This window comes from Lytechinus variegatus, chromosome 7 (genome assembly GCF_018143015.1).
Source record: "Lytechinus variegatus isolate NC3 chromosome 7, Lvar_3.0, whole genome shotgun sequence".
In the NCBI taxonomy this organism is placed as follows: Eukaryota; Metazoa; Echinodermata; class Echinoidea; order Temnopleuroida; family Toxopneustidae; genus Lytechinus; species Lytechinus variegatus.
This window is the reverse complement of record NC_054746.1, coordinates 35199275-35226703: the sequence shown is the minus strand read 5'-3', so window position 1 is coordinate 35226703 and position 27429 is coordinate 35199275. Positions and strand designations below refer to the sequence as shown.

At 36.2% G+C, this 27429-nt stretch overlaps 2 protein-coding genes and 1 non-coding gene across 6 annotated transcripts in view; 2 read left to right on the top strand and 1 right to left on the bottom strand.

The window, feature by feature from the left end:
- The window catches only part of LOC121419116 (exportin-5-like), a 59654-nt gene extending 53358 nt beyond the window's left edge, over nucleotides 1–6296 (bottom strand). For both annotated transcript variants that reach the window (XM_041613433.1, XM_041613434.1), the window contains exons 1-2: nucleotides 6133–6296; nucleotides 820–941 (exon numbers count right to left, since the gene is read on the bottom strand). In XM_041613433.1, coding sequence (XP_041469367.1) covers nucleotides 820–941; nucleotides 6133–6228 — 218 coding nt within the window. In that variant the 5' untranslated portion in view covers nucleotides 6229–6296. The remainder of the gene's footprint in view (nucleotides 1–819; nucleotides 942–6132) is intronic.
- A 163-nt stretch (nucleotides 6297–6459) lies between these two features.
- LOC121419115 lies at nucleotides 6460–24426 on the top strand. 3 transcript variants are annotated; one of them, XM_041613431.1, is made up of 8 exons: nucleotides 6460–7824; nucleotides 9973–10469; nucleotides 11184–15048; nucleotides 16170–16373; nucleotides 18839–18935; nucleotides 19554–19672; nucleotides 20195–21146; nucleotides 22266–24426. In XM_041613431.1, exons 1-7 carry the CDS (start codon nucleotides 6562–6564, stop codon nucleotides 21119–21121), a joined length of 6972 nt encoding a protein of 2323 aa, XP_041469365.1. In that variant the 5' UTR covers nucleotides 6460–6561; the 3' UTR covers nucleotides 21122–21146; nucleotides 22266–24426. The 3 variants fall into 3 exon arrangements, 2 of the variants coding, with proteins under 2 accessions (XP_041469365.1, XP_041469366.1); XM_041613432.1 differs by having other exon boundaries at nucleotides 22263–24426; XR_005970555.1 differs by lacking the exons at nucleotides 20195–21146; nucleotides 22266–24426 and adding an exon at nucleotides 15743–15840.
- Nucleotides 21675–21856, top strand: LOC121419461. Its single transcript, XR_005970601.1, has one exon. It is a non-coding gene; the product is annotated as a small nucleolar RNA SNORA23 (small nucleolar RNA).
- Nucleotides 24427–27429: the final 3003 nt, after the last annotated feature.

Sequence of the window (27429 nt, the reverse complement as noted above, 5' to 3'; positions counted from 1 at the left end):
ATTTTTTACTGCTAACACCTCTTTAACCATGCAAAATTTGGTGAAAATGACATTGGTTTTGAATGGCATTTATTTTTCTTCAATTTTTTACATAAATTTCGAATTTTTTAGATATGTTTTTGTCGTCTTTCACACCTTGATTTCAAAATTGAAGGTGCTATTAATCTTTAAAGAGCCCAAAAAATAGCAATTTGAGTGGATTCTATAGCTTATGTTTGTCATTTATAAAGTTCTGCCAAATTTGGTGACATTTAGATGGATATCAGGAGTAATAAAGGTTTTAACTCAACATTGTGATCTTGTGGCGTCAAAAAAGCAAAATAGCAGAAAATCAGCACAAGGACCCATGTTAGGTTTTGCATATATTTGCAATATGTAGGTGCAAAAATAACACTGCAAAATCTGGTGAATATGACATAGATTTTATTTTAACTGTGGAACGTCCTTAAGCCTTACTACTTCATTTAGAGAAAGAGGAACAAAATAGGACTTTTAGATTTCAAAGATAAAGAAAAAAGTATCTATAAATTACAAATACATGTGAGGACTCAATCAAACAAAATCATCTCACATTCACAAACATGTTGATTTTGTTTTTAAATTAAATCATTTTGAGCTTCGCAAAGCAATGCTGCCCAATCTTCATTTTGTGAACGCAACAAGGGTTTTCTATTATGAGACAGTATTTTGAGCATTGTGTGTAAAATGCAAGCTGTTTTGACTCATTTTTTTTCATTGTGTGTCTACTCTTGTTTGATACGAATCACAAGCACCCAAAAGGCACTGCACGGAGTTCGGGGCACACCATAATGTACCTACCTCACAAAATGTTCAAGGAGCTGTAATCCAAAATGCCTTATAACAGGAGAATGTTTTACATCAGCTAGCATGGCACCACATTCCACACAATGGGGTGATGTGTCTTTGAAGTTCTCACAGATCTGCAAATTGGTAACAATGAGTAGAGCTCTAGATAGCTATGTAGCAGTTCAAGACTAGTCTTCATCTTTTTATAACAAATAATATATTGCATTGATATGTATTAGGGAAACTATAGTGAAAGGGCAAGCATGAATAAAAACAGAACATTGGGCAGTGATGACAGCAAAAGAGGTGAGATGCAAGAGATCTTGCTCCTACGCTTTTCTTGCTGTTTATAAATGATATACATGTATCACAATCAAGTCTGGTGTTATAGCAATTTGTATGCTGATAATGTTATTTTATTTGAGACTGGTAAAGATGTTGAGACAATACATGTACCTTCAAAATTGCAATCAAATATGGATTCCCTTAATGACTGCTATAAACTTAACCATTTAAAGATAAATGTCGACAAAACAAAATGTATGTTTTTAAAAACACGCTCCCATGATGTAATGAAAATTTTTATTGATGGGACTGAAATTGAGCAAGTCAATTCGTTATTTAGGTGTTTTAATACATGAAAATCTTAAATGGGAAATTCACGTCAATAACTTATGCAAATCCATTAGATTCAAGATCTGTTCCCTTGGAAAATTAAGAAAATTTTTAAGTCCATTATTAAACACTCTTTATAAATTTAAAATACAACCTTGAATCGATTATGGACTACCTATTTGGGGAAATACTACTGATAAAAACAAAAGCAAAATTGATAGATTGCAAAAAAGAGTCGCACGTTACATAACTGAAAACTTTGTAAAAAACCTATCCTGGACTAACATGGATGAACGAAAAGAATACTTTCTTGCCACACAAATGTTTAAATGTATGGAATTAGCCCCTCCCCAACTTTGTAATGACATTGAAATGGTCTGTGACCAACATAACTACCATACAAGAAATAATGATAGCCTTAACTTAAGGCTATGGTAGTTATGTCGGTCACAGACCATTTCAATGTCATTACAAAGTTGGGGAGGGGCTAATCCATGTATACATTTAATGTAGATGCACCCGTTGTTCACCTTTCAATTTTCAAAGAAGCTTTCAGATTTTCCAGTGCCAAACAATGGAACGACATACCCCATAATATTCAAAATGCACAAACTATCTAACATTTAAATTGATTTATAAGAAGTTTTATTTCAATAATTAATATTAGATGCTTTTTTGTTCCATTTTACTTTATTTTTCTCTTTTTGATTGTGTTAATGATTTGGGATATCCAATATGTTAGAACGAATGATTTTTATGTAATATAATTCGTACATTTAGCAAATAAGCTTCCATTACTTAACTTGGCGATATTCATTTTGTAAAATTTTAGTATGATAATTAGATTCCTAATTTCCTTCATAAATTTTGTTGAATTTGTATTTACTATGTCAATGATCCCATACATCTTAATTTATATTTCACAGTTATTGTATTGTCTACAGGATAGTTTTCCCATTTCATCAATTAAAAAAAATGAATACAGTACCAGTCACCATTCTTTGAATCACTATTGCCTGTTTCAGAGGGAGAGCAATGGATAATGTTGTATTAGTGATAATTCTGATTTCAAATGTTATTGAACTCACTCATTACTTGTACAGAACCCAAGTTACTTTTTTATCTATTACCGTATGTATATATTGTTATTTTTATGTCAACAGGACCAGGCTGAAAAACAGTTAATCCGAGCCTGTTATCCTGTATAAAGATATTTTAATAAAATAATAAATAAATAAATAATTGCACAAATTGAAAAATGGAATTAAGGTAGAAGAATCAACCAATTTTCAAAACGAAAAACAAAACTTTGGTGAAAGTCAAAATTACAATGGAACTTTTGACAGACATATTCATATCAATGAATACACTGTGTTTGTAACATTTTTTGTTACAAAGGATGTGCATCATAGATAACGGATGGATTCAGGAATCCTGCAACATGTGTGAATGTGATTGACATGTAAAATCACAATTTTGCAAAGTTCACCATCATTTTCACAATTTAAGACTTACAATACACTTACACACACTTATATTCTGTTGCCATTTTTCTGCTGCAATTTTTCACACTACCTAATGTTACAGGTCTAGACCTAGATCCAAGCCATTTTTGTTAGCTCCTGCCCCAGGCTCCTGCCCTATTGCTGGGACAGCAACAGCGATGTAGTCTATCTAGATTCTAAAAGAGGTTTTTCAGAGTTAACTTTAGAATCCAATGTCATAATCGATTATGAGAACATGATCTGGATACTAATTAACTGTACTTTTAGAACGAGGTATCACACATACCACTATTGTTAGATCTGTAATCGATTCACAACATTGGATTCTAAATGTAGGCCCAAGCCCAATGGGTGATTTCAAGTTCGGTGTTGTTGGACTGCATTTCCTAGCTCCAAAACCTATTCTGTCTTTCTGAGTTAAAACAATCCAGATCACAATATTGACAGCTCAATATCAAAGTGAGTGACTTTTCGTATAAATGTGAGTTCAGTGTGGTACTGGCTGATTCCATAGCATTTTGTCATCAATCTGATATAAACATGATAAATATCTCACCTTTTGAGCTTAAATTTCTGTTTAAAGGTCAAGTCCACCACAGAAAAATGTTGGTTTGAATCAATAGAGAAAAATCAGACAAGCACAATGCTGAAAATTTCATCAAAATCGGATGTAAAATAAGAAAGTTATGACATTTCAAAGTTTCGCTATATATGAACGAGCCAGTTACATCCAAATGAAAGAGTCGATGATGTCATTCACTATTTCTTTTGTTTTTTATTGTTTGAATTATACAATATTTCAATTTTTACTAATTTGATGATTAGGACCTCCTTGCCTGAAGCACAAAAAGTTAAAATAATGGAATTCCACGTGCAACTTCATTTCACATGACAAGAAAATCAAAATATTTCATATAATAAACTACAAAAGAAATAGTGAGTGATGTCATCAGTTCCCTCATTTGCATACAGCGGAGATGTGCATATAACTGTTTTGTGAAATGAAACGAAACTTTAATATGTCATTACTTTCTTATTTTACATCCGATTTTGATGAAATTTTCAGAGTTATGCTTGTTGAAATTTTCTCTTTTCATTCAAATCAAGTTTTTGTTGCCTTTGGGGTGGACTTGTCCTTTAAAGGATAAGTCCACCCCAACAAAAACTCGATTTGAATAAAAAGAGAAAAATTCAACAAGCATAACACTGAAAATTTCATCAAAATCGGATGTAAAAGAAAGTTATGGCATTTTAAAGTTTCGCTTCATTTCACAAAATAGTTATATGCACATCTCGGTCGGTATGCAAATGAGGAACTGATGACATCACTCACTCACTATTTCTTTTGTATTTTATTATATGAAATATGAAATATTTTGATTTTCTCGTCATTGTCATGTGAAATGAAGTGTCATTCCTCCCTGAACACGTGGAATTCCATTATTTTAATATTTTGTGTTTCAGGTCCTAATCGTCAAATTCATAAAAATGGAAATATTGTATAATTAAAAAAAAAAAAAAAGAAATAGTGAGTAACATCGTCGACTCTCTCATTTGGATGTAACTGGCTCGTTCATATAACTATATTGTTAAAAATAAGCGAAACTTTGAAATGTCATAACTTTCTTATTTTAAATCCGACTTTGATGAAATTTTCAGCATTGTGCTTGTCTGATTTTTCTCTATTTATTCAAATCAACATTTTTCTGAGGTGGACTTGACCTTTAAATATCCACAAAAACTTAGTCCGCAAAGTTAGGTCATACTTTTTCAGAACTGTTTTCCAGCACAGCACGAATTTGTCGATCGGGATAGAATTTTGAGATCGCGATACCGACAAAGCCCCTTGACCTACTTCACATTTTCGTCAATGATTTTATAGTTTACGATCTTGCCGTCAATGTGGTAAATATTTCTTGAATTGATTTTGTATAAATAGTGAGTATTTTGTAAACAAATTTGAAAAGTCTGCAAAGTTTGTACACCCCACCATACATTTTGTTTGGTGTAATCGGCCAAATCGTGGTTTCACTGAGTGTGTGTACTTGAGTTTTGTCAGACGTGTATCAATCAGATATGATTATTTACGTCTGGGACCGACCTTCAACATCACCATCCGAAAGACGTGACCAGGGCTCGAACCTCGGACCTCTGCATCAATCTGTAACTTCCCCACATAGCTTGGATTACAGGCGCACGCCACAACGCCCAGGAACCACTTGTAGATTTGTATACATGTATGTGCACTTGTTATAAAGTGGAGGTGGAAATATGGAACCGTGCATGTGACTGAATAAAGCGCTGCTGTATGAAGTGAACAGTGGTTCGCAATATCACGATAATGCCGTGTAATCATACTCATCTAAAAATTGGCCTAAAACAGAGCTACCAAAGTCTCACGCATTACATGTATGCGTCACTTGTTAACTGCTACCATCCTGCCTGTGGGGAATCTACAGGTAGGACTATGGACATGGTATGCCAATGCTGTACAGAGCACACACTTTGAAAAATCATTAAAATATCACTTTTGTCACCAAAATTACTAATTTCCAAACAGTTGCAATTTATTTTTCATAAGTAACTTGGGAATAATTTGTATTCACCAGTGCTCAAAAACTTGAATATTGGGCATATGTTTGTGTACGCCCTCTATTGGTGGAAAGTTATATGGAAAGAAATTTTTCATTTTTCAATCTCTAATTTTAATTTAAAAAATAATTCAAAGAATTAAATTTGCATAAGTGCCAAGTAATATGATGAATAGCTGTAATGTAAACTGACAGTGGAAGAAAATCAATCATTTGTCCCATATAAAAAGAGAAATTAACCCAAACTTTGTCACCATTATTTTGCCACACATGGGGATATAACTGAGAACAAGGTTATATCATAACCTTGTTCATTGAATGAGTGGTATGCGTGAGACTCAAGCATTTTGGACTCTTGTTCATCCCGTCAAATCTCTGTCTCATGCAACTATCACAGCATATCCACATATACATTGTACACAAATAATGTCTGTGATCTCACTCAGATTCACAGAAAATCTCACCCATAGCTGGTCTTTGAACTTGGCATCTCTGCTAAAATAAAAGTCTAACACCAAAGTGTAGGCCTAGGCCCTAGCATCAGCATGCTAGGCCTGCCTCACTTTGCATGTGGGGGCATGATTGGTTAATTTGATGATAATCTCAGTTCTCACCTGGTAAGCTTTACTCCGGCTTTCTTGATCAATTACTGGGTTCATTGTGATATTAACTGCATCTATCAGCTGCAATGTCTGCTCTTCAAGCTCCATTCTGAATTATTATTGTTAATCATTAACATTAACAATAATGTCTTTCTCTTGGAACGAACAGGGCCAGGGGAAATGCGGGGGGAATGCCTCTTATCAATTACGTTACCGATGCGATCTGCGGGTACGTGCGTACAGCTATATATAGCTAGCTTTGGCGCTGGCTGGCGCTGGCTGGCTAGCTCTAATCGAATCACGTGCGCCATCTCTTGTTGAACTCTAATTTTCACTTGAACCAAAATGGCACCGTTTTGATATTCTCCGCTGAAGTGTCGTGATGAAAAGTGACCATTTTCGACCTGTTTTCTTAGAGCTAGGAAAAACTTTTGTCGGAGAATGAGAAGAGGATATTCTAGACCGCCCATGGGGCGAGGATATGCTGGAGGACGTGGAAGGGGATTCGAGCAACATCATGGTGGATTTCGAGGAGGTGCGCCGAGGCCGAGGGGCATTGACAGCCATGGTGGAGCAGGTGGAGCCCAACAACGTGGACGTGGGAGTAGCGGCTACATACCGGACACCGGACCGCTGCCGTCATCAGGCATGAACGATACGCGTCCTTCAGATCCGCGAGACAGAGCGCGGATAATGGGTGAAAATGAAATTCCACAAATGGGACCTGACTTTAGTGGGAGTGTACAGGATATGAATAGAAATGTAGGAAATTATTCTACAAGTGCAATGTATGTTGGCCAAAGTGCGGAATTTGTGGAACAAGAACAAATGCATATGCACAGTAACACTAACAGGCCAGCAGGACATGGTTTTACACAAATTGCAGGGACAACTGGGTCTGGGCAAAGTGGGGTTGGGAATTATCCAAGCCAGTATGCTGTGCAAGGGCCAGGTGATGGCAGGTTTGAAAGGGAAAGTTACATGGGAAGAGAAAGAAGGCAGGGCCCAGGGCAAAGAGATTATTATCCAGATATGGGAAGGTCCGACAGATACAAATCAGATTTTAAGAGCCCTAATGAAAGCAGTCCAGAGTATTTTTCAACAAATTATCCAACAACTGAGTTGGAAGAGGAAGAATATAGAATGTATCAAACAAGGGAAGCAGATGATGGGGGGAATAGAGAAGGAAGTCCAGAACCATTCCCAGAAGATGAATTTGAATATGAATGTGAGAATCCTGATTCTCAATCTGGTAATATACGAGAATCACAATCCGATATAGATCTTAGCCCTGATCGCAGTGGCCGTAGAAGCAACATTTCTGATATTGAATTGACCCCCGATGAAAGGGGTCATGAGAAAAACCTTTCTGATATTGATTTAAGCCCTGAGCATGATCAAAAATTCATTAAGAATGAAGCTCAAGGGAGTATTCAAGGCCCAAGATTAAGTAGTAGGGACTTGGAAGATAGGAAAATGGATCAAATGTCTAGAGAGGAACAGGATCCACATAGGAGTGGGTCTGCACTTCAAAGAGATTCTGATAGAGGGTTTGAAAGAATGCAGAGGCTTGGACCTACATATGGAGAGAGATCTATGACAGAAGATGCCAGAGAACGTGAATCTAGGTCAAGAAGTTCCTCACTTCCAAGAGATCAGCAAGCACCTGATCTCAAAGGACGGGAGCCCAATGCGACAAATGTGGTAATTCCCAATGTGCTCTGCATCTATCATACATTAAACTTAGGTATTGACTGGCATTTATGGACCAGATAGTCTTAAAAATAGTGTCATTGTTCTTTTTTTTGTACGTCCTGTCTAAAGTTAAAATTAATTGGATGCATTCTGGAAATAAGATTTGCTAAATGTTGAAGATTGTCAACTGGAAAAATAGGAGTTTTCTTTCAGCCCTAACTGACCAATTTGTTGTCAGGTTTCGTTCTTTTATTTCTTTTTCGGAGATACTCTTTGCAACTTAGATAAGTATCAAACATTTAAATTACAGAAAAGTTAACTTGGCATGAAATTGACAAAAATCAAATAGGCCTTAGTGCGATTTTTACAGATTTTCTAATTAAGATTTTGCTTAGATAGGTTTAAAAGAAAATTATGATGGTACTGTGTAGAGTTATCTGATTGGTTTTCAGGTGAATGTAGTGCTGCGATGACCCATCTATAGACCAGCTGCAGGCAAAAAAGAAAATATTTTTGGAGGCTACTTTTTGCATTCTACTGCCTGAATGATCTACATTTTACACCTGAATGATCTACATTTTACAAATTTTACTCAATGAATGGGCATTTTCGAGGGCTCTTTCAGTAGGATGAATGTGAAAGCAGAGTTGGTTTTATTAGAGCAGGGTATCTTGGATTATATACAGTTAGTCATGTATTGGTTTGTATTCCACTCTCTTCGGAGGGAACCTAGATTTTATAACTACAACATACTTCCATAATAGCGTAATATAGTTACGTGTACAATGATGAACTTGAATATGGCTGCTTTGACAATGAAATTTTTTCCATGCTTTTAGCTGTAGTATTCAGCTTTTACTGTATAGATGTGATCATAGTGCCAGTTGATTCAAAATTTCTATTTTGTCCATTGCTCATGCGTGCCAAGACCACCACAGTACACATAAAAACACAATCGTGTTTTTTTGCACTTTTGCATTCAAATTTAAATATAAGATTAAAAGTTAAATACCCAAATGACAAGGATCTATTTTTTGGTGTCAAATAAAATAAATAATGAATGTTCTTTTCATTCGTGCAATGGACTGGATACTTCTATTCGGTGAAAGATGAAATGAGTCATCCATTCAAGGAGGCATAGCTGAGTTGAATGGATGATTTCATCTTTTACCTCATGAAGTGTCCATTGCACTCTGGAACATTCATTACTTGTATACTTTTTACTGAAAAGGTAATGATTTGGAGAAATAAATAATAAAAGAACAGCAATTTTTTTAAGTCCGTTCACTGTATCATATCAGAACCCCGGAGGGGGCACTCACACATATTGGTGGTACGGGGACGTGCCGCTTTGATGACCCCCTTTTTCAGACCCAATTTTCAGTTCTCTAGATACTCCGAATGACAAAAGTTCAGTTCAGAAGCCGCCCAGCCCCGCTAGAAAGACCCCCGTTATGAGACATCTCAGTTCTCCAGCCCTACCAAAATTGTCCAGCGCGAGCACCGCATGCGAGAGATGCACATGTCTTTGCAACTCCCTACATGATATTAATAACTAGTAGCCGCTCTACGCATGGCGAGTGCATGCACAGCGCTATATGGTTCAACGTATTTGCAGTGCCGCGATCCCGTTCCGTAGACCCTATTTTTCACACCGCTCGGTATATATTTAGTTCCAAGACCCCGTATTTTACCCTTTCGTCAGTTCCTTAGACCCCCACTTCAGAGTTTCGTGAGGCACGCCCCCATCAAAAAATAATTTGAGTGCCCCCCCCCCCCCCCCCCGGGATCAGAACAGTTAACATTTAATCATAGTTGCAAGATTCTAAGACATTTGCTGTAAAACTAGCTTATTTTCTTCAAATTTTGTTGCTCTCCATTATATGCGATTTGTTTTACAAATCTGTATGTAAAGAGAAGTGTCATGATCGGTATATACTTTAGGGGAGGTTCATAAATTTTAGGGTGTTATAAATCAATATATTCAGAGTGTTCAATTTCAATTCAAAATGATGCCATGCTCAATCATTTTTTATCTTTCTGACAATGCTATCTACATGTATTCTTTTGGCAGATTTCCCTTAACCAAAATAATTGAATAATGCATGAATAAAGCACATTCTCACATTTTTGTTGTCTTCAATATATTCCAAATAGGAGATGATGATGAAACAGGAAGATCCGAAAACTTCACTTGTCATAACTGTCACCAATGACCAATGCCCAGAGAAGGATGGACCCCAATCTGCTATTGACCGTCTTGGACCAGCAGTCCCCCAGACGAAGGATGCAGCAGAAAGACTTGGACCACCTGTATCTGCTCCTGCAGATCGTCTTGGACCACCTGTCCCTTCTGCTCTGGGTGCTGCTGCTAATCGCCTTGGCCCTTCTGTGGTAGCTCCTGCAGAAAGGCTTGGGCCATCAGTAGCTGCCCCCCAAGAGCGATTGGGCCCTTCACCTAACGTACCTACTGATCGTTTGGGCCGTCCTCTGGAGACACCTGCTGCAGAAAAGCAAGCATTTGCTCCTAAGGCTCAGGCTTCAGCAGCAGCTGCCTCAAAAAGGTCAAGAAGGAAAGACAAGCTACCTGCCATAGCTGATGAAGACTTTGATCTTTATGCTGACATTCCACCACCAGAGAATGAAGAAGAAAAGTAAGAAAATTCATTGAGTACTTTGTTTTTGTTTTTTGGTTAAGCTTCCATTACTTTTTAACGAATCATAAACATGGGAAAACTCATAGAAATGTTAAGGGATGAAACTTTGTACTAATAGCATTTAAATGTATAGGCCTATTGATGATTTTTTTTCCCACCCCCTCATACATTACTTGTGAGTCAATATTATCATTTTCAAAGTATCCGTATAAGACGGTACTAAAGTGTAAATTATTTTTTCCTTGTGGGGGGATGGTGTCTTTTGTAGGTTATAGATCATGATTCAATGTTCTCTTTTTTAGAGTGGTATTTGACTTTAAGTTTTCTTTTATCGTTTGATGGATATTTATGCCACATAAACTTTCACAACTGAAAGAATGACTGATCGTTTTCTTGCAATTTTCTTTTACTGACATTGCTATTGTTTAATGCCTGTAACCAGCCATGCACTGACTGATCCATATCTTGCAATTTACTTTTGCTGACATTGTTATTGTTTCAAGCATTTAATCACCTATGCATGACTGTTCGCATGAAAATTTCATGTCATACTGGAAGAGGGGTATTGTCTGGTCATGTTGACATACAATAATTTGCCTTTAATCAAATATCAATATGGGATATTTAAACTTTTTTAAGTGTCCAAGAACTTTTTTTGCTGAGTGTATTTATGGTGAATGATATGATTTCTTGTGTCTGACTTTTTTTCAGAATCCCAGTGAGTGAGCCAAAACAGGATCTTGTTATCACCTTTCAAGCACAAGACAAACCTGCACCTGTTACAACTGCGGCCCCAAAAATGTTTCCGGCAGCTCATGTCGTGACTGGTCCAACTGTTCATGCTCATCCAGAAGCAATGCCAAAGGAAGTGGACCAACATAGTGAACAAAGCAGTGGGAAGTCGCAAGAGGCCTCTGAACCAGGAAATGAAGTTCCAGCAGTGTCTGTTGTAACTATTCCTAAGTCCAAATGGGACAGTGATGATGAAGGTTCTGATAAACATCTTATTTTGGTACCAAAATCTGCCAAAATGCCTGAACCGAAAGCTGAAATTGTAAAGAGTGTCAAAAAGAGAGACCCATCTTTACATATGGGACAGATTGTTAAGGATGTAAAGTACAATAAAACTGACACAGCTAAATTACAGGGATTGATAGGTGACACTAAGTCAAAGGAAGCAACAAAAGACAAATCTAAATCTGACGATAAACAAAATAAATCAGAAACAAAGAAAAAGGGCAAACCCAAAAGACGAGATAGAAGCCGGAGTTCAAGTAGAAGTAGAAGTAGAAGCAGGGAAAGAGGAAAGAGAGAAAAACATGGGAAAGATCGGCACAGAAGAGATCGATCAGATAGTAGAGAGAAAAGAAGGAAAGATTCTAGATCAAATAGCAGAGAGAGAAGAAGAAGAAGATCTAGGTCAGCTAGTAGAGAGAGGGGTTATTACAGACCAACACTTTCATTTAGGGGAGGTAGAGGGGGAACTTACCTAGATGGTAGAAGGAAATATCAAAGAGATTATAGACATGATGATAGGAGAAGAAGTAGATCTAGGTCGAGAGAAAGGCGCCGATCAAGGTATGATAAACGCAGAAGTAGAAGTAGATCCAGTTCGTATTCTTCCTACAGTAGCAGCAGCTCAAGGTCAAGCTCTAGCTACAGTTCCTCAAGGTCTTCAAGTAGGAGCAAGTCTCCTGAGAAAAGTAAAAAGAAAGTGAAAGATACTAAGTCAAAGGGTGACGGTAAAAGTAATCAGAAGGAAGTTGGAAAGGCAAAATCTGGTGAAATACCAGCTGAAAAAGTCGAGTCTGAACCACCTAAAGTACAAGCAGAGAAAACATATGATATATTCACTGGAAAGCATGTTGAGGAGGAACCTTCTAAGCCAGGTAAAAAAGATACTTTTGCAAAAACTGGCGGGCTGCCTGATCCGCTTGGATTAAAGCAACTGACAAAACCAATGAAAAGTAAAGTGTATTCTGGACCAATCTATGATATGCCCCCATTGACAGTAACTGCCTCAACTGAATCAGAGACAAAACTAACAGCTCCTTTGCCTCTTGCTGCTGCAAAACCTCTGAAATCAATTTTGAAGAAGAAGAAAATGGATTTGGATGTAAAAGCAGAAGAGCCCACAGCAAGTGATGCTCCAGACCCACAGGTACCAACAGTTGCAGCAAGTGCGCAGCCTGCCGCAAGTGTTAGTGGTCCTGATTTGGCTCAATTGTCATCAGTACTAGCTAATCTTGTTCCTCAAGGAGGTGACCAGACCTCTCAGTCTTTAGCAACTCTCCTCTCTGCAATTAGTGCTCAACAACAGCAGAAACAAGAGCAAGAACAACAGCAACTGTTGCTGCAGCAGCAACAACAACAAAACCTTATTCAACAACAGCTCCAACAGCAACTATTTCTTCAGCAACAGCAGCAGCAACAACAGAGTTTGGGATTTTTCAACTCACAAAATACTTCTATTCCTGGTCTGGGAAATCAACTTGAGTTCCCTGTAGGTGCCCAAGGCATATTTGCTCAAGGTGCTATTGGAGGACAACAATCCTCAATACCTGGTCTTGATGTAGGTTATCACAACCCTCAAGTACTTGGAGCTGGAGGGATAATGACTTCATCTGTTACTGGTCTTGGAGGTATACCTTCAGCAGCCATGAATTCCTCAATCCCTGGACTTGGAGATACTTCCCATCAGAACACACAGCCACAAGCATCTCAACAACCTAATCAGAATCTAGCAACCATTCTCCAGCAGTCTGGTCTGAAGATGACACCCGAGTTGTCAGCTGTACTTGGAAAAAAACAGCCAGATCAGTCTTCTGAAGGATTCAGTGGCCAGTCAGCATTCCAGAGTGGGGTTATGCCATCTCAAAATATTCCGTTCCTGTCAGGGACAACAGCAGCTACAGAAGAAGAGGATAGCTTCTTATATGGTGAACCTCAGCAGAGTTCACAATTCAATTCAAATCAATACATGAACCAAAGTCAACAAGCTCCTTTCCAAACTCAAGATCAGCTCTACCCAGGACAAGTACATGCATCAGCACCAGATGAATATGTCCCAGAAGCTAAACCTGTAACATCTCAAGCAGGCTCTTCTGTAGATTCTAATCATATCCAAAAAATTCTCTCTGCTATTGGCTTTGACTTTGACATGGCCAAAAAAGTTGAACTTGAAAAAAAATTAGGAATTCATGAAAGCAAAACTCAGCCAAAATCTGTAGAACAGCCAGTGCCAAAGAGTGATTATGAACAAGTATCAGAGTATGTTAGTGCACAGCGAATTCAAGCTCAGCAAAGTCAAACTTTGCACGCAGCAAAAAATGAAGGTGCCACTATTGCTTCAACTTCTTCTGAATACAAGATGGATGGTTTGAATCAAACTGCTTCTTTCCTTGATACTGGACTACAAGTGCCGCCAGTCAGTACTGCGGAGGACAAGTCTACTAAAAAACTAAGTAAGAAAAAGAAAAAGAAAGCGGAAAAGAAAAAGCTGAAGGAAGAGAAAGCTGCTTTAAAAGTGAAGTCTTCTGAAAGTGAAAAACAGCCAACAAAGAAGGGACTCAAAGATGACCTGGAACAGAAGGAAAGAAGAAAATCTGGAAAAGGTGGCTCTAAGAGTCCTTTAACAGAGCCTGTGAGTGATGAAGAGCTTACTCATGATACACCTAAGAAGCATCAGCAGTATGCGGAACTTGCAAATATCAAGATAAAAGTTGCCCAAACACCATCTTCATCAAGATCAGAGTCAAAAAGAAGGATAGTGTTGCTTCCTGATGCACAAAAAGATGACCCTGAGGAACAGGAAGGAAAGAGGCATGTCACCAGAGAACCAGCTGGTGGGAAATGGTCGGCACAGGAGAAGCCTTATCAAGAAGAAGATTACTACAAGCCTCAAGGTTGGGAGATGGCAGAGCGTAGACGAATAGAGGAACAAATAAGGATAGAAATGCAAATAAAAGAAGAGAAAGAGAAGGAGAAAAGAAGAAAGGAGATGCTGAAGAAAGAACAAGAGTGGCTGATGAGAGAGGTTGCCTTGAAGACAATGGAAGAAAAAATCAGGAGGGAAGAAGAAAAGCTACTGCAGGTCAAGGAAATAAATAAGCGTCAGGAAGAGAAGTTACGAAGGGAGGAAGAGAAGCTCATACATGATTGGGAATTAATGAGGAGACAGGAGGCAAAGAGGCTAGATGCAGAAAAGTCTGGTGAAGCACGCAGGCAACAGAAGCTAAGAGAAGAAAAAGACAAGATCCAGAAGAAGTTGGTACTTCTCCAGAGAGCGCTTGAATCATTGAGGAAGCAGCAAGGAGATCTGATGAGGCGCATGAAGCACACAAAGGAGGGACACAAAGATCCCCAGATTGCGCACAACAGCAAACTACAACAAGAGATTTCTGACCAGATCAGATCTCTAAGGAAGGCCTATGCAGATGTTGGAACCAAAGGATATGACAGGGATGCTGAGAAAAGTGGATCAGAAAGCCGCGACGGAAAGGAACGGCGAAGCTTGTCCACAGACAGATCAAGCTCAGGCAGAGATGATAGAGACAGAGATGGGGAGAGAGAAAAGGTATGGTGCAAACTCCTATTATTGAAGTTATTTAAATGTTTGAATACTTGATAACTATATGTAGATCTGGAATTCGATTGATGCTTGCAAAAGTTTATTTTGAACTTCTCCTAGATCTATGAATTATTTGATGAAATTCAATTTTAAAAGAATATTGATATTGTAACAAAATGAATACCAATCCATATAAACAGCAAGATTTTCTTAATGTATTTTTGAAAGAAAGACCAAGATGGCTATGAAGCAATATACATGGAAAATGCTCAGCAAGTCTGATGGTTCAATTAAAAAATAATGTTCTAAATCAAATATCTGTGTGTGTCTGTGTTATAATACCCATTTTTTGCAAACACATCTAGTTTCTGCTTCTATAATTTCAATTGAAATCTTGCAATTTGATTGATTTTCTCTGTCGATTTTGATTAATAATGTACCAAGTTTTTCTTGATAGAAGCATTCATTGTTTACGTTAACATTGGTTTGAAGTGCTAGAAAATTGTATGTTGTTGATTAATGGAAAGAATAATTTCACTTTCGATTTTATACTTTCCAGCTCTTTGATCTCCTAGATGACCTGTATTTTTTGTTTTTACTCCCTGTATGAATTCTCACTGGTACATTTGTGTCTTTTCTGTAAATTATGAAGAAAAAAAAAACATTTGTTAACATGTATGTCTGTTCCTTGTCTGCCAAGGGGTATTACCAGCTAAGGCCAGAGAAGAGCTATTTGATGGAAATGAAAGAAGGTAAAATTTATACATCATGTCGTCTAGCAGAAAGTTTAAAGAACAGGTAATACAATCTTGTGTATCTTGATATCCTGCCTTTTTTAAGGTGATTGATAAGGTAGGATCACCCTTTAGTTAGCTTTTTACCAAAGTCAAGAAAAAAATACACCCTTTGAGAAGTTTTGAGGTGATTTGAATGTTGGGTAGCATTTAATAGTTCTATTTAAAACTGGAAATAAAGTTGTGTTTAATGATTATAAAAACTCTAAGAACTAGAGGGTGATCCTTCCAATCACTAAATTTTGAATTTGTTAGTTGAATACCTGCACAATTTTGTGTATCCCTTCGTAACTTTTTTTCTCCTTTTTATATTCGTTATGTTGGTTATTGTAGAGTTCATCATCTCATCGCAGCAAGCGCAGCTCAGCTGACCATAAGGAAGAGAGGGAACAGGAGAAAGAGAAGGAAAAGGAGAGCAAGGCTCGGTTCCAGTTCACCTACTTTGATGATGGAGACCATTGGTGTAAAGTTTGCCAGAAGGCGTTGCGAAATCTGAACGAGTTCTTCATTCATCTTCACTCAAAGAAGCATATGAAGGTAAGATTGTTTTTCAGTTTTGTTTTTGGCCTTTAAATTATTTTGAGGAGCTTCAGCAGTACCAGTGAGTATAACATGCATTTGATAATTTTTTTTAAATATTTTTTTAGATGCTACCATATATCAATTATAGTTTTGACTGGTTCCTAAAATTTTAGCATTTATTAGCTCACTCGAGCTTCATAAAAGATAAGAGCTTGCAATAATGGTTTGACAATCTTGCTTGAATTGTCTAAATTTGGAAGTAAATTTAATCACCTGTTGATTCCCCTTGGGATAGTAATTGACTTCTTTAAAAGAAAAAGAAAGAAAATTTAAACAGCATAAATTTTAAAACATTGGAAATATGAAATGTGTTACATAAAGTTTTTTTTTTGGGGGGGGGGGGTGATATGAAGATTGCCCCCTTTGAATTTTGTCCTCAGTTGATGTCTTTACAATTTGCTATGTATTTATCTTTTTGGACATATCCAATTGCATGAAGAATACAATTTTACATGTTTTTTCTTGGTTTCCTATAAGCAAATAGTTCTAGAGATAAGCTTTACCCCCTTATTATAATTGTTATTTATTTTTTATGCTCATGTCGATGAATGATAAGCAACAAGAGGCTAAATACAGTTTTTAATTGCATAAAGATGCTCTTTGTTTGTTATAAACATCCTGATTATTCACAAACGACCCCATTATGATAGTATGAAGCGTTGAGTTGCTTTTCATGGTCAATATAAAATTCTCAAGGAATTACAAGTAAAAGATTTTCTACATGGCTGAAGTTATGCATTTCAAAACAAATATATTCTTTTAGCTGTCACCACTGGATATGAGTAGGGGAAGGCGGGGTAAGTTGAGCATAGGGGCAAGTTGAGCCACCAGCCCCAGGCCAATAATGAATGAGTCAGACATTGTGGTGGTGTCATGTATTGATGACCCATAGCATAACCCCTAACCCCACCACAATGTTTTCAACTTTGAAACAAAAAGTAGGTTTTTAGAGGGAAAAATATGAATTTCAGCCAAAAAAGTAAAAAAGAGTGTGAAATAAATAAGTGCTTTATAATATAATAAAGACATGATAACAACATTATTAGTCCAGGTATGGATCTTCATTCTTGTCATAGTCTTTTATATGATGGATGCATAATAAATGTGTGGATACAAAATTATCGCACTAAGTTCGGACTGGGTTAAGTTGAGCCAAACAGCATGGGGCAAGTTGAGCCATGGTAATTCTTATGGTAATGTATCTTAAAAAACAAACCATAAAAATCGATTGAAATGCTGGCTGAAAGGAGCAAATTTACATGACTGCTCTTTTCCTTTTAAAGGATGTTAGTATTTATAGAGAATTAGCAAGTGAAAAGACTTTAAAAAAAAAATTGACATGCTGGTTCTCCCCTCATACATTTTGTACATAGTTTTTGTGGCTCAACTTACCCCAGAAGATGGCTCAAACTTACCCCATATATGGGGCAAGTTGAGCCATTTGACACGGTTTTTTTTTTAAAGGTCAAGATGACTTTCAGTGTGGGGATAGAAAGTTATATATAGGTGGAAAATATTTCAGAAGAATTAAATTTCAAGGCAAGGTACTTATTTCGACAAGATTATTAATCATATCAATTCTAACATGCAAAAAGCAAAAACTGTCACAACTTACCCCGCCTTCCCCTATTGATCAGTTGTTGGCCTTGTAACACAAAGATACTGTCAAATGTTCAATCGAGTGTAACTATAAGTGTGTATTATAGAGCGTACCAAAGTTAGAATCAATTGTAAATATACTTCCCCTAATTGACTTGCTGGATAGCTTTAATATTTAGAGTCTTGACTTTTTATGAAAATAAGATTTTGAGTTTTTGTGTTATTAATTCTTTCAGTTTTGGTCAATTCTTGAACCAGATTTGTTACTAAGAGTTTGTTAATTGTGGCTATTGATCAGTGATTATTGTAAGGTTGGCGTGCTTTATAGATTGCAAATGGGACCACCCCCTGTTGAGCATTGACTAGGAAATATGTGTAAAAAAAAAAGAGCTGAATATTTATGATGCTCTTCTACATTATGTTTTAGATGAAGTGTTATTAAGCTTGTCATATTTCTAAAGAATATTACAGGTAGATCTAACCTAGATAGATACATGTAGATACAAATGAGCCATGACCTTTGCTATACATGCAATTCTATATTGACCATTTTACTGGCTTGATTTCATGCATCAGTGTCTATTTTGCATTTCAAGTTACAGACATTTCTTTGTGAAAATAATATTTTCTCTCCTTGATATAGGCCATTTATCAATTTATTTAATAGAATGATGATATATTCACCAGTGTGGGTATGTAGCTAGTCATGTCTGTGTGGTGTGTGTTATAGCATGTTGCTAGTTAAATATAATTTTGAAAATAGCCATTGAGAATGTTATGTGGATTTCTACTGAAAGAGAGGTTTGATGTATATCTTTCAGTTGATTGATGCTATGGATAGACCATGGATGTCAAGTGAGGCCAAATCTGAGAAATCTGGTGGATCAACAGAAGGTCTCATCCCTGCACCTATAAAAGGTAAAATGTTACATTTCAACTTCATGCATCCACAAAAATGGTGTTAACAGTTATTGAGGGCCCTGTCACATATTCCCTTTCAACTATACTTTTAGCCTTTTTAATCTAATTTTGTCAGATGGTGTCAAACAGTCCAAAATTCAATATTCAGGAGTTAAAAAAATAAGTAACCACCAATTGTCTATTTGGTTGTCCATAAACCAGATGAAGGGCAAGTTTGAAAAAAAAAATCTGTAGGCATATTCATCAGTTTCTCAAAAGGTATTGTTAGCAGTACATGTATGTGATGTGGCCTTTATGGTCGCAGAAGATTGTGAAATTACGCATATCCTCTTTACCCATAAAAAGCAAAACAAGGATAAGTATGGAGTCTTGTCCTAGTTTCTCTAAGTTCCATCCCTGTTTTATCTTGCTGGTACATGTAGATTACACCTCATTCAAGTATTTCAAGTTTCGCTACATGAAAAGTATGAAAGTATGAAGTCCGAGAATGAGAAGAGAGCCTTATTAGGAAGCATTTGATGCTCTGGTGGCCTTATTCCCAACTTCTTTATTATGTTTTACCTATTACTGTACAAGATTTATGATCAAGAACTTGTTGATTTTTTTTAAAACCAGGAGCTGAGTTCATGATGCCAGTGAATGGATATTACTGTCGTCTCTGCAAGGTTTTCTCCGGTGATGGTATTGCTGGGATGGAACACATGAAGGGCCACAGTCACAATTTTGCATATCAGGTAATTTCATATCCTTGTCTTATCTTTGTCAGTATAAGAGAAACTTGTGGACTAATCTTATTCATAATACATGCATTTCCATGGTACGGAACTACCACTGTAGTAGTGAAATGCTACAATTTACAATCAATGGTAATTCCATAGTTGTATTTGATGTTCAGTTTTTATGCAAAAAAGCTTTCTCACAAGGTTATATTAATTTTCCCAGTTCTTTACTTATGTTTTTAAATATCTCAAATTCTTGTATTAGATTTATACTATAACAAGGTTCAGAAAATATAATTTCCTCTGCAATCAGGAATTCATCAGTAAGATAGAATTACATGGAATTCTTTTAATGATTCAATGCTACTAGTCCTATGACATCTCAATGTACAATGGATGCTTTATTAGATATATTAATTTTTTTTTTGCAATGTGGAGTGTTTGATTAGAATGGGTATTTTGTACTGCTTTCTGAATGCTTGAAAATGATATAAGGCTGCTTAATATCCTTATTTATTCAATGATATATGTTTATAGAAACTGTTGGATGAGAACAAGCATTATGAGAAGCAATTAGAGCTAGAGAAAGCCGCATCTTCTACCAATGCACCAATCTTCACCAAGGAAGAAGGTGATGGGGAGGAGAAAGGAAACAAACGAAAAGCTGAAGAGGTACCTGAAGACAAACAGAGCAAGCAGATAAAGACTGAAGTTACAGATGTCAAGGTTTCAGCAAAACAGTCTGGTGGATTCGGAAAGTTCAAGTTTAACAAGGAACAAGAGCCTTCTGTTCCTGCCCAAGAAGCTGCTAAAGAAGCTGCCCCAGAAGCACCCTTGGAGCTGAGGAAGGAAACGAGTCAAGGAAGCTGTGATGCTCCTGCAAAGAAGGATCCCAACAAACTGAGCATCAAGATTGGTTCCAAACGCTTGATTCCAACCACTTTACTACGTGGCAAATCCGCTCAAGGGACACCTACAACTCCTGCTGCTGAAGGTGCTACAGCTGCGACTACTAATGAGTCTGAACCTACTGTAACCATTAGAAACAGGTCAACAAGATCATCAACTTTGGCCCAGAGACCACAACCCATGATTGGTAAAAGACCAACCCGAAGATCCAGAGATCAACCCAAAGAGCCACCTGCAGAAGAAAAAACAATGTCTTCCTTGGATGATTTTCTCCAAGGTACTAGTGGAGAAGCACTTCCTGTAATAAGTGATGATAAGGATGTTAAAGAAGAAAGTCCAGTGAAGAATCCAGAAGGGAAGAAGGAGGAAGAATTTGTTTTGAAGGAGGATGACATTGCCAGTGCGTTCAAAGGATTAGAAGAGATGGAGTTCATTCAGATTGATGAAGCATCTGATGATGAGGCGATAGAGAATCCAGAAGTACCAGGAGGTGAGGCAAATGATGAAGCCAGCAGCTTACCAGTTCCAATACCACCACCACCTGCAGATAAGTAACCCTGCTCTACAATTGCTTAATAAGGTAAGATGATACAAAGTTTACACTTTTTGGGGGTGTCTATTTCAGTATTCCAAGAATTTCTAACAGCTCATTTTGTTGGCCTGTTTTCATTTGTCTCATACCTTTACATTTTGATCTCTACCGAAATATCAGAAAGTCACACAGCCACTTTTGTGATGGCTCAGTTGAGTTTAATTTTAAGTATTGTATAACTACCCTTACTAGGAAATTGTATTTAATGTGAAAAATATACCAGTTGTAAATACTGTGTCAAGAGATTTTTGTTCCTTTTAAACATATTGTGTCAGAAAATTCAATGTGATTTGTTTTCCAAAAGCAGCATTGTTTCTAATGGTACACCCAGTCTTTGACAATCAGTATCTAAAATTACAAATTGTGCCTTATAAAAGCTTTGTTAGTTATCAGTCAAGGAAACAAAATTAACTTTTTGTTTCTACATCTTTTTGCCTTACATAGCTATAGACTAATGCAGACCTATATACCTAAGCACCTCAAAATCATAAAATGCTTTATATATTGACTTGGCTTGAGGAAACATTCTAGGATCTATCCTTGTTGTGCAGTGTGACATCCAACGTTTTGTTGGTTTGTTACACTGTCTCTGTACACCTCACCTAGCCATAGAATAATACAGAGGTACATAGTACCAGTGTTATGAAGTGACTTCATTGTTACCAAACATACACTGGCCTCCAAACCCTCAAACATTTATCTATTCTCCATTTGTTTTTGTTGTTAGCATTTTATATGTCACTTTTGAATAGACCTTTAAGTCAAGGATAAAATTATTAATTTCTTTATGACTATCAATTTGATAAATAACTTCAGAAAATTGATGGATGAAAGTTCATAATTTCTCAGTTTGTTTTCAGAAAACGAAATGTTACTGCCAGTGCCTGAAAAGCTATTTCTATAGAAAATTTTGAAAAGCTGCATCTACATGATTTTACATTTTGAAAAGGTAGTATTTTTATATGAAATAAAGTTCTAACAACCATTTTGTTTCATCACTGGTATTTTTTTATATTTTTGCCATTTTGAAATGACATTTGTTTACTTCAATACCATTTTAAATTTCAATACCTCTTATTTTTATTTGATATATTATGTAAATAGATCATAGATGGAGAGAACAGAACTGACTGGAGCTAACCCAGAAATGCATTCTGGAGATCTTGGAATGGCTATTATCTTGGAAATTTGGACCATAAATCCTCACCCAAGGAAAGGAGAGCAAAGTTCAATGCATATAATCTCAATAATGCAAAGGAACAATTGAAAGGTTATGTTGTCATGTAAATGCCTATTTGAAACGTGTAAATAACTTCATAATTTGCTACATATGATCTGTTTTGAGGTGAGGTAATGGGTATCCTATCTAGTGGATAAACTTAAACTTTGAGTAACAGTGTAATACCTTTTGCATTTATTTGGATATTACATGCATATGTACATTGTGATTGCACAATGTGAATGAATGTACTTTGTGAATCAAATGTATTTTTTTAGTCTTATCTATAATTTATCTCTATAGCTACCCACCCAGTACATGTAATATCTTCTAATTGAAGCCATTTGGCAGTATGTGGTACAGATGTTCACTAAAAGGATCTTTAAAGGATGTTGTATGTGTAATATCTCCACCTATTCATATTTTCCTTGAAGCTGTTAATTTTATTTTTTTTCTTCAGATAGATCTTGATAAATCATACTTACTTGCATAGAATTATTTTTGCTGAAAATTATTTGTTCCATGCATACTCAAAGCAGTTTTGGTGCTTATGTTGTACCGGGTAGACATGAAAGTTCTAAAATAATGTACATGTATTATTAGTTAAGCTTTTATGTAAATAATTGATTTCATGGTAGTATAAAGAATCAAGAATGTGTACATTATTATCAATATCAACCCCAAGCGCATTTTGTACCATGTTTATGCATTCAAAGTACTTGTTACTTGTAGTCAAAACTTACTCATTCATTGTGTGTTGAATTTCTAGTGTACATTGTCTTGCTTGCAGAGATGAAACTCAACCTTGAAATTTGCTCTGTATAGATACAAAATATTGACAAACTCATGAAAGATATCAATTTAAACTGCTTATTTTCTAAATTATGTCCAACAAACTCTTTAAACTTTTTTTTTTCAATTATTGTAAAAATCAATGTTTTGATATTGTTTCATTGACTTTGAAATAAACAAAGCCCATACAGATGAATGATTAAAAGAGATATCAGGCAAATGGTATATTTTGTTCTCTTTGCTTGACTTACAAAGGAAGGGGGTCATTTATTATGATTGTCATTTGAAATTGTTTCATAATTTTTCATCCGACAACTGAGAATTCTTAAATGATTGCTTATACATGAGTAATTAGAAGACAGATGGCTAAGGGACCTGAGAAGCATTTCATCAACACTTGATATCTTTCCTTTTATTGGCTGAGGGACTCAGACATCCAACTGCCACTATGGTGACTGATGGATATTGACATCTTTTCAGTGCCGACATAGGCCCGACAACTAATGAGGATAAGAGCTGAACACCAAGGGCACTTTCACAATAACATAGATGGAGAGCAAGGTCACTGGAATACTGCTGTACCATTTATGCTGTTAAACCTTCAGGAAGTGTGTGCTTGGTTGTCATCTCACTGTTTGCTTGTTAAAAAAGATTACCTTTTGGTCACAGCTGTCAAGGCGATCCTGGATGAAGAGGCCGAAGCATAGTTATAAATTTATTAAAATATTGAGATTGTTCTACTACCGTACTGATGATATGTGCTTAATATTTCAACAACCAGAGAAGCATCTGCTCGGTCCTTTCTGGGAGACTTGGTATTAAAAGGAGATTGGGTCAAACTGGGAAATCCAGAATATGAGACTCAATGTATTGATATTGCAGCAACAACTTTTTTTTTCTCGCTCTTTAAGGAGGTGTATTTTTTCATTATTACTGTTTAAATATTCATCCATAGGTGATCATAAGTTGGCACAATAGAAATATTTAAAAGTATTTATAGATAGAAACAATAATCATGGATACATAACTGCTAAGAATGGTTTAGTTTCCGCTTGCAAATTACTCCGTTTGTAAACAGATTTTTATCGCATCATGCACAAAAAGTAGGAAAGATGTATTAAGAAATAATTTGTATTGAACAATCTGGATTTGTTGCTCTCAGTATAAGGGATATAACCTCAATTTCTGTTTCTGTTTGTGGTAACTCCCATAGGAACTCGGCAGGACAGCATTTTGCTGGTTAACGCCAAGCTGGTATAAAACCAATTACCTATGAAACATTTTACGTCTAGGTTAATCAGTCATAGTGGCTGACGTTATAGACGACAGATATCACTCTCGGGCCTTTTTTTTTATCAAAGTGGAGACAATGGCACAGTTGGGATTCGAACTCACAACCTTACGATTATGAGTCCAATGCTCTAACCACTGGACCACATGACCCGTTGGTTAGATACTGCACATCATCATTTTTCGGATAGAATTTAATTTTGCGTGGTGCTTGCAATAATTGCACGGACATTTCAAGCACTACTTGTTACTAGTGATATTTCTATAATTCTAAAATGTAGATTGATTCTGGTTCTGAGAATTTTCTTACTTTTGTATCTTGTGTTCTCAGGATTGATTAAACCCTTCTTTTTTTCAAATTTTATTATGTAAAATAAAATTCTTTGTAAAGTTATGTAACTGACAAATTGCATGGGATTTGGAGGATTCCTTTTCTTCTACTATTATTTTTGTTTTCCTGTTTGCTTGAGCACTCCTTCATTAATGTTCTGGATTTTAACTGTTTGATATATTTTAGAGCAAAATGCAAGTTAGAGGGAAAGTGTGAATGATTGGTTATTCAGTAGAGAAAGACAAGGAAGTTAGAGAAGGAAGGAGATATGAAGAGTGAGAAGGGGGAAGGGAAGAGAGAATATACAGAACTTTCTAGAGATAGTCTGAAGTACCCTTGAAACTGACCTTTGTATGGGGGTGCAGGAATCTTATTTGCAATTGATTTTAAATATAAAATCAGACTTTGTCTTGTACCAGATCAATTTTTACTTTCTTTTACAATGAGCAGACCAGTAATTGAAAATTCTCAACTGATTGCAGGGCTTTGATTGATTTCAGTTTACTATTAGGTCTATGTATGTTTAAAAAATGGTGTTTTTTTTTTTATTACCGACAGCATTTTAGGTTATCTGACAAGAAACGGGTACCGTAGTTGCATACTGATTTCAAGTTTTTGTGGTTTATTGATAATGCATAAAATATGTATAGATTTTCCTTATGTAATACTTGTACCCACAATCTATTTTTTACCACAGGAGATATGAATATAAATACAGTGACCATGAAAAATACAGAGTTAAAGTTTGACATATTTTGAACCCTGATTCAAAGTACATGTTTTATCAAGAAAACATCATGACCAGCTTCCAGGAAGATATATTTCAGCAATGAGAATACCATACGTCTTTCTTTCATGAAGATACTAAACAGTGACTTGCTATGAGGTACACAAAAAATACACTTTTAGTTGCAACTCTTTGTCAAAAGGATGAGTTTTTAGTACAAATTCAAATTTTGATTTCCAGTTTGTATGAAATGAAGAGTCTTAAGTGGAATATAGCTATTACCTCAGTCAGTGTTGCATTATTGGATTTGATAGCAGTTGTGTGGTCTACAATTGCCACCAAAGATCACCCAAGTAGAAAGACCGCCATTGCTATTGTCAAATTCTGTCTCCTATCTCATTGAGGAGTGGGATAGGAGACAGAATATGACACTTATGAAAATTAAATACAGCAGCAGAAGTGGTGATAGCTTCTTTTTTTTTGGGGGGGGGGTCTTCCAACGAGAATCTTTGGTGATGCGGAGATATTTTCCTGATGAGGTTGGAACAGTTGACTTAAAAGTTGTTGCGGTATGCTAGATTTTAAATTTATTACATTATCTTTTTTTCATTGGTAATAATGCCATGATAATCACCGATATTTCTTAGCCCTCTAACATTCATTTTAAGAAAAGGAGATTTATAAATCTGAACTTTCACTTGAATAATTTATACTGGTAGTTATTAGCACTGTCATAGCAGAAATATCCAATTAATTACAAACATATTAATTCATGTTAAGAAAAGTATGAACTATTTTCAAAAACTTTGTTTCCTTGACTGGATGCTAGCAAAGTTGAATTCATTTTGCATACAGTTCCATACTTCTAAAAGTATTGTACATGTATCTTGTGCGGAAAGCTAATGGACATATTAGATCCTGATTTTAATTTACATGCATTTTTTATTATCACTTCAAAGTCTCTACTAACCCAGTTGTATCGATCATTGGCATCTCATATTCAACTGAGCAGTGGTAGTTTTGCGTACCTAATGAAGAGAAGGTCATGGATTAAATCTCTGACCATATGAAATACCTGCCTTTTTTCCCTAGGGCTCGCTGTATTGGATTGGAGAAGGATGATATTTTATGCAAGGCCGTTTGCATGATCAGCTGATACAACCTGTTAGGCTATTCTAGGTTTTAACAGAGATCTAATAGATCCATGCCAAAGGGTTCCCTTGTAGTATATCACACCATACACGTATAAATGTATGTGCTATCAATGACTGGGTGCATTTTTACAGGTGTGTCTATACATACATTCAAACAATGAATCAGGGAATTTCAAGAAAGTCATGGAAAATATTTCATTTCTTGACAATTTGTGAAACGAGTCATGTTATGGTTAGCAATTTTGCATGCAGAGTTGCCTCCCCGGGTCGCCTTGCATCAGTTGCATGCCAGTGAGCTGATTAATACAGTAACCCAGCTTGCTTTTTATATCATGTAATGAATAATTGTACATGAAGATTTAGTTTGCCACCATCAAAAAGGGAGTGGGGGTTGATCTCTAAAAAAATTGAAAGTTAAATTTTTATCAAAGGGAAAAGCGAACTATAACTTTGATAGACTAAACTTTCAAAGTTTGATGTATCTTCAGAGATTGCCTATATTAAGGGGTGACCATCTATTTCTAAAGACTTCACTTTTCCTTTCTTGTGATATACAATAGGACTTGAACCCCTAACTTTGCTTCTTGACATCATCTACTCAGCAAATGACCTTTCTCTCCAAGATCATATATGAGGCTGACTAGATGTCAATTTTTTATTATTTTTTTTTTGAGGGGCTGGGGTAATCATGAAAAGAGGAAAGAAGGGCATTTCCTACAAGTTCTTTCTCTATGTTGTACCTGGAAAAATACATACAA

What these genes read in the sequence shown, in the direction of transcription:
- LOC121419115 (XM_041613431.1), top strand. Translation starts at nt 6,562, where the DNA reads ATGAGAAGAGGATATTCTAGACCGCCCATGGGGCGAGGATATGCTGGA. An exon ending in AGCCCAATGCGACAAATGTG is followed by an intron (nt 7,825 to 9,972) that starts GTAATTCCCAAT and finishes TATTCCAAATAG; the next exon opens with GAGATGATGATGAAACAGGA. An exon ending in ACTCAAAGAAGCATATGAAG is followed by an intron (nt 16,374 to 18,838) that starts GTAAGATTGTTT and finishes TATATCTTTCAG; the next exon opens with TTGATTGATGCTATGGATAG.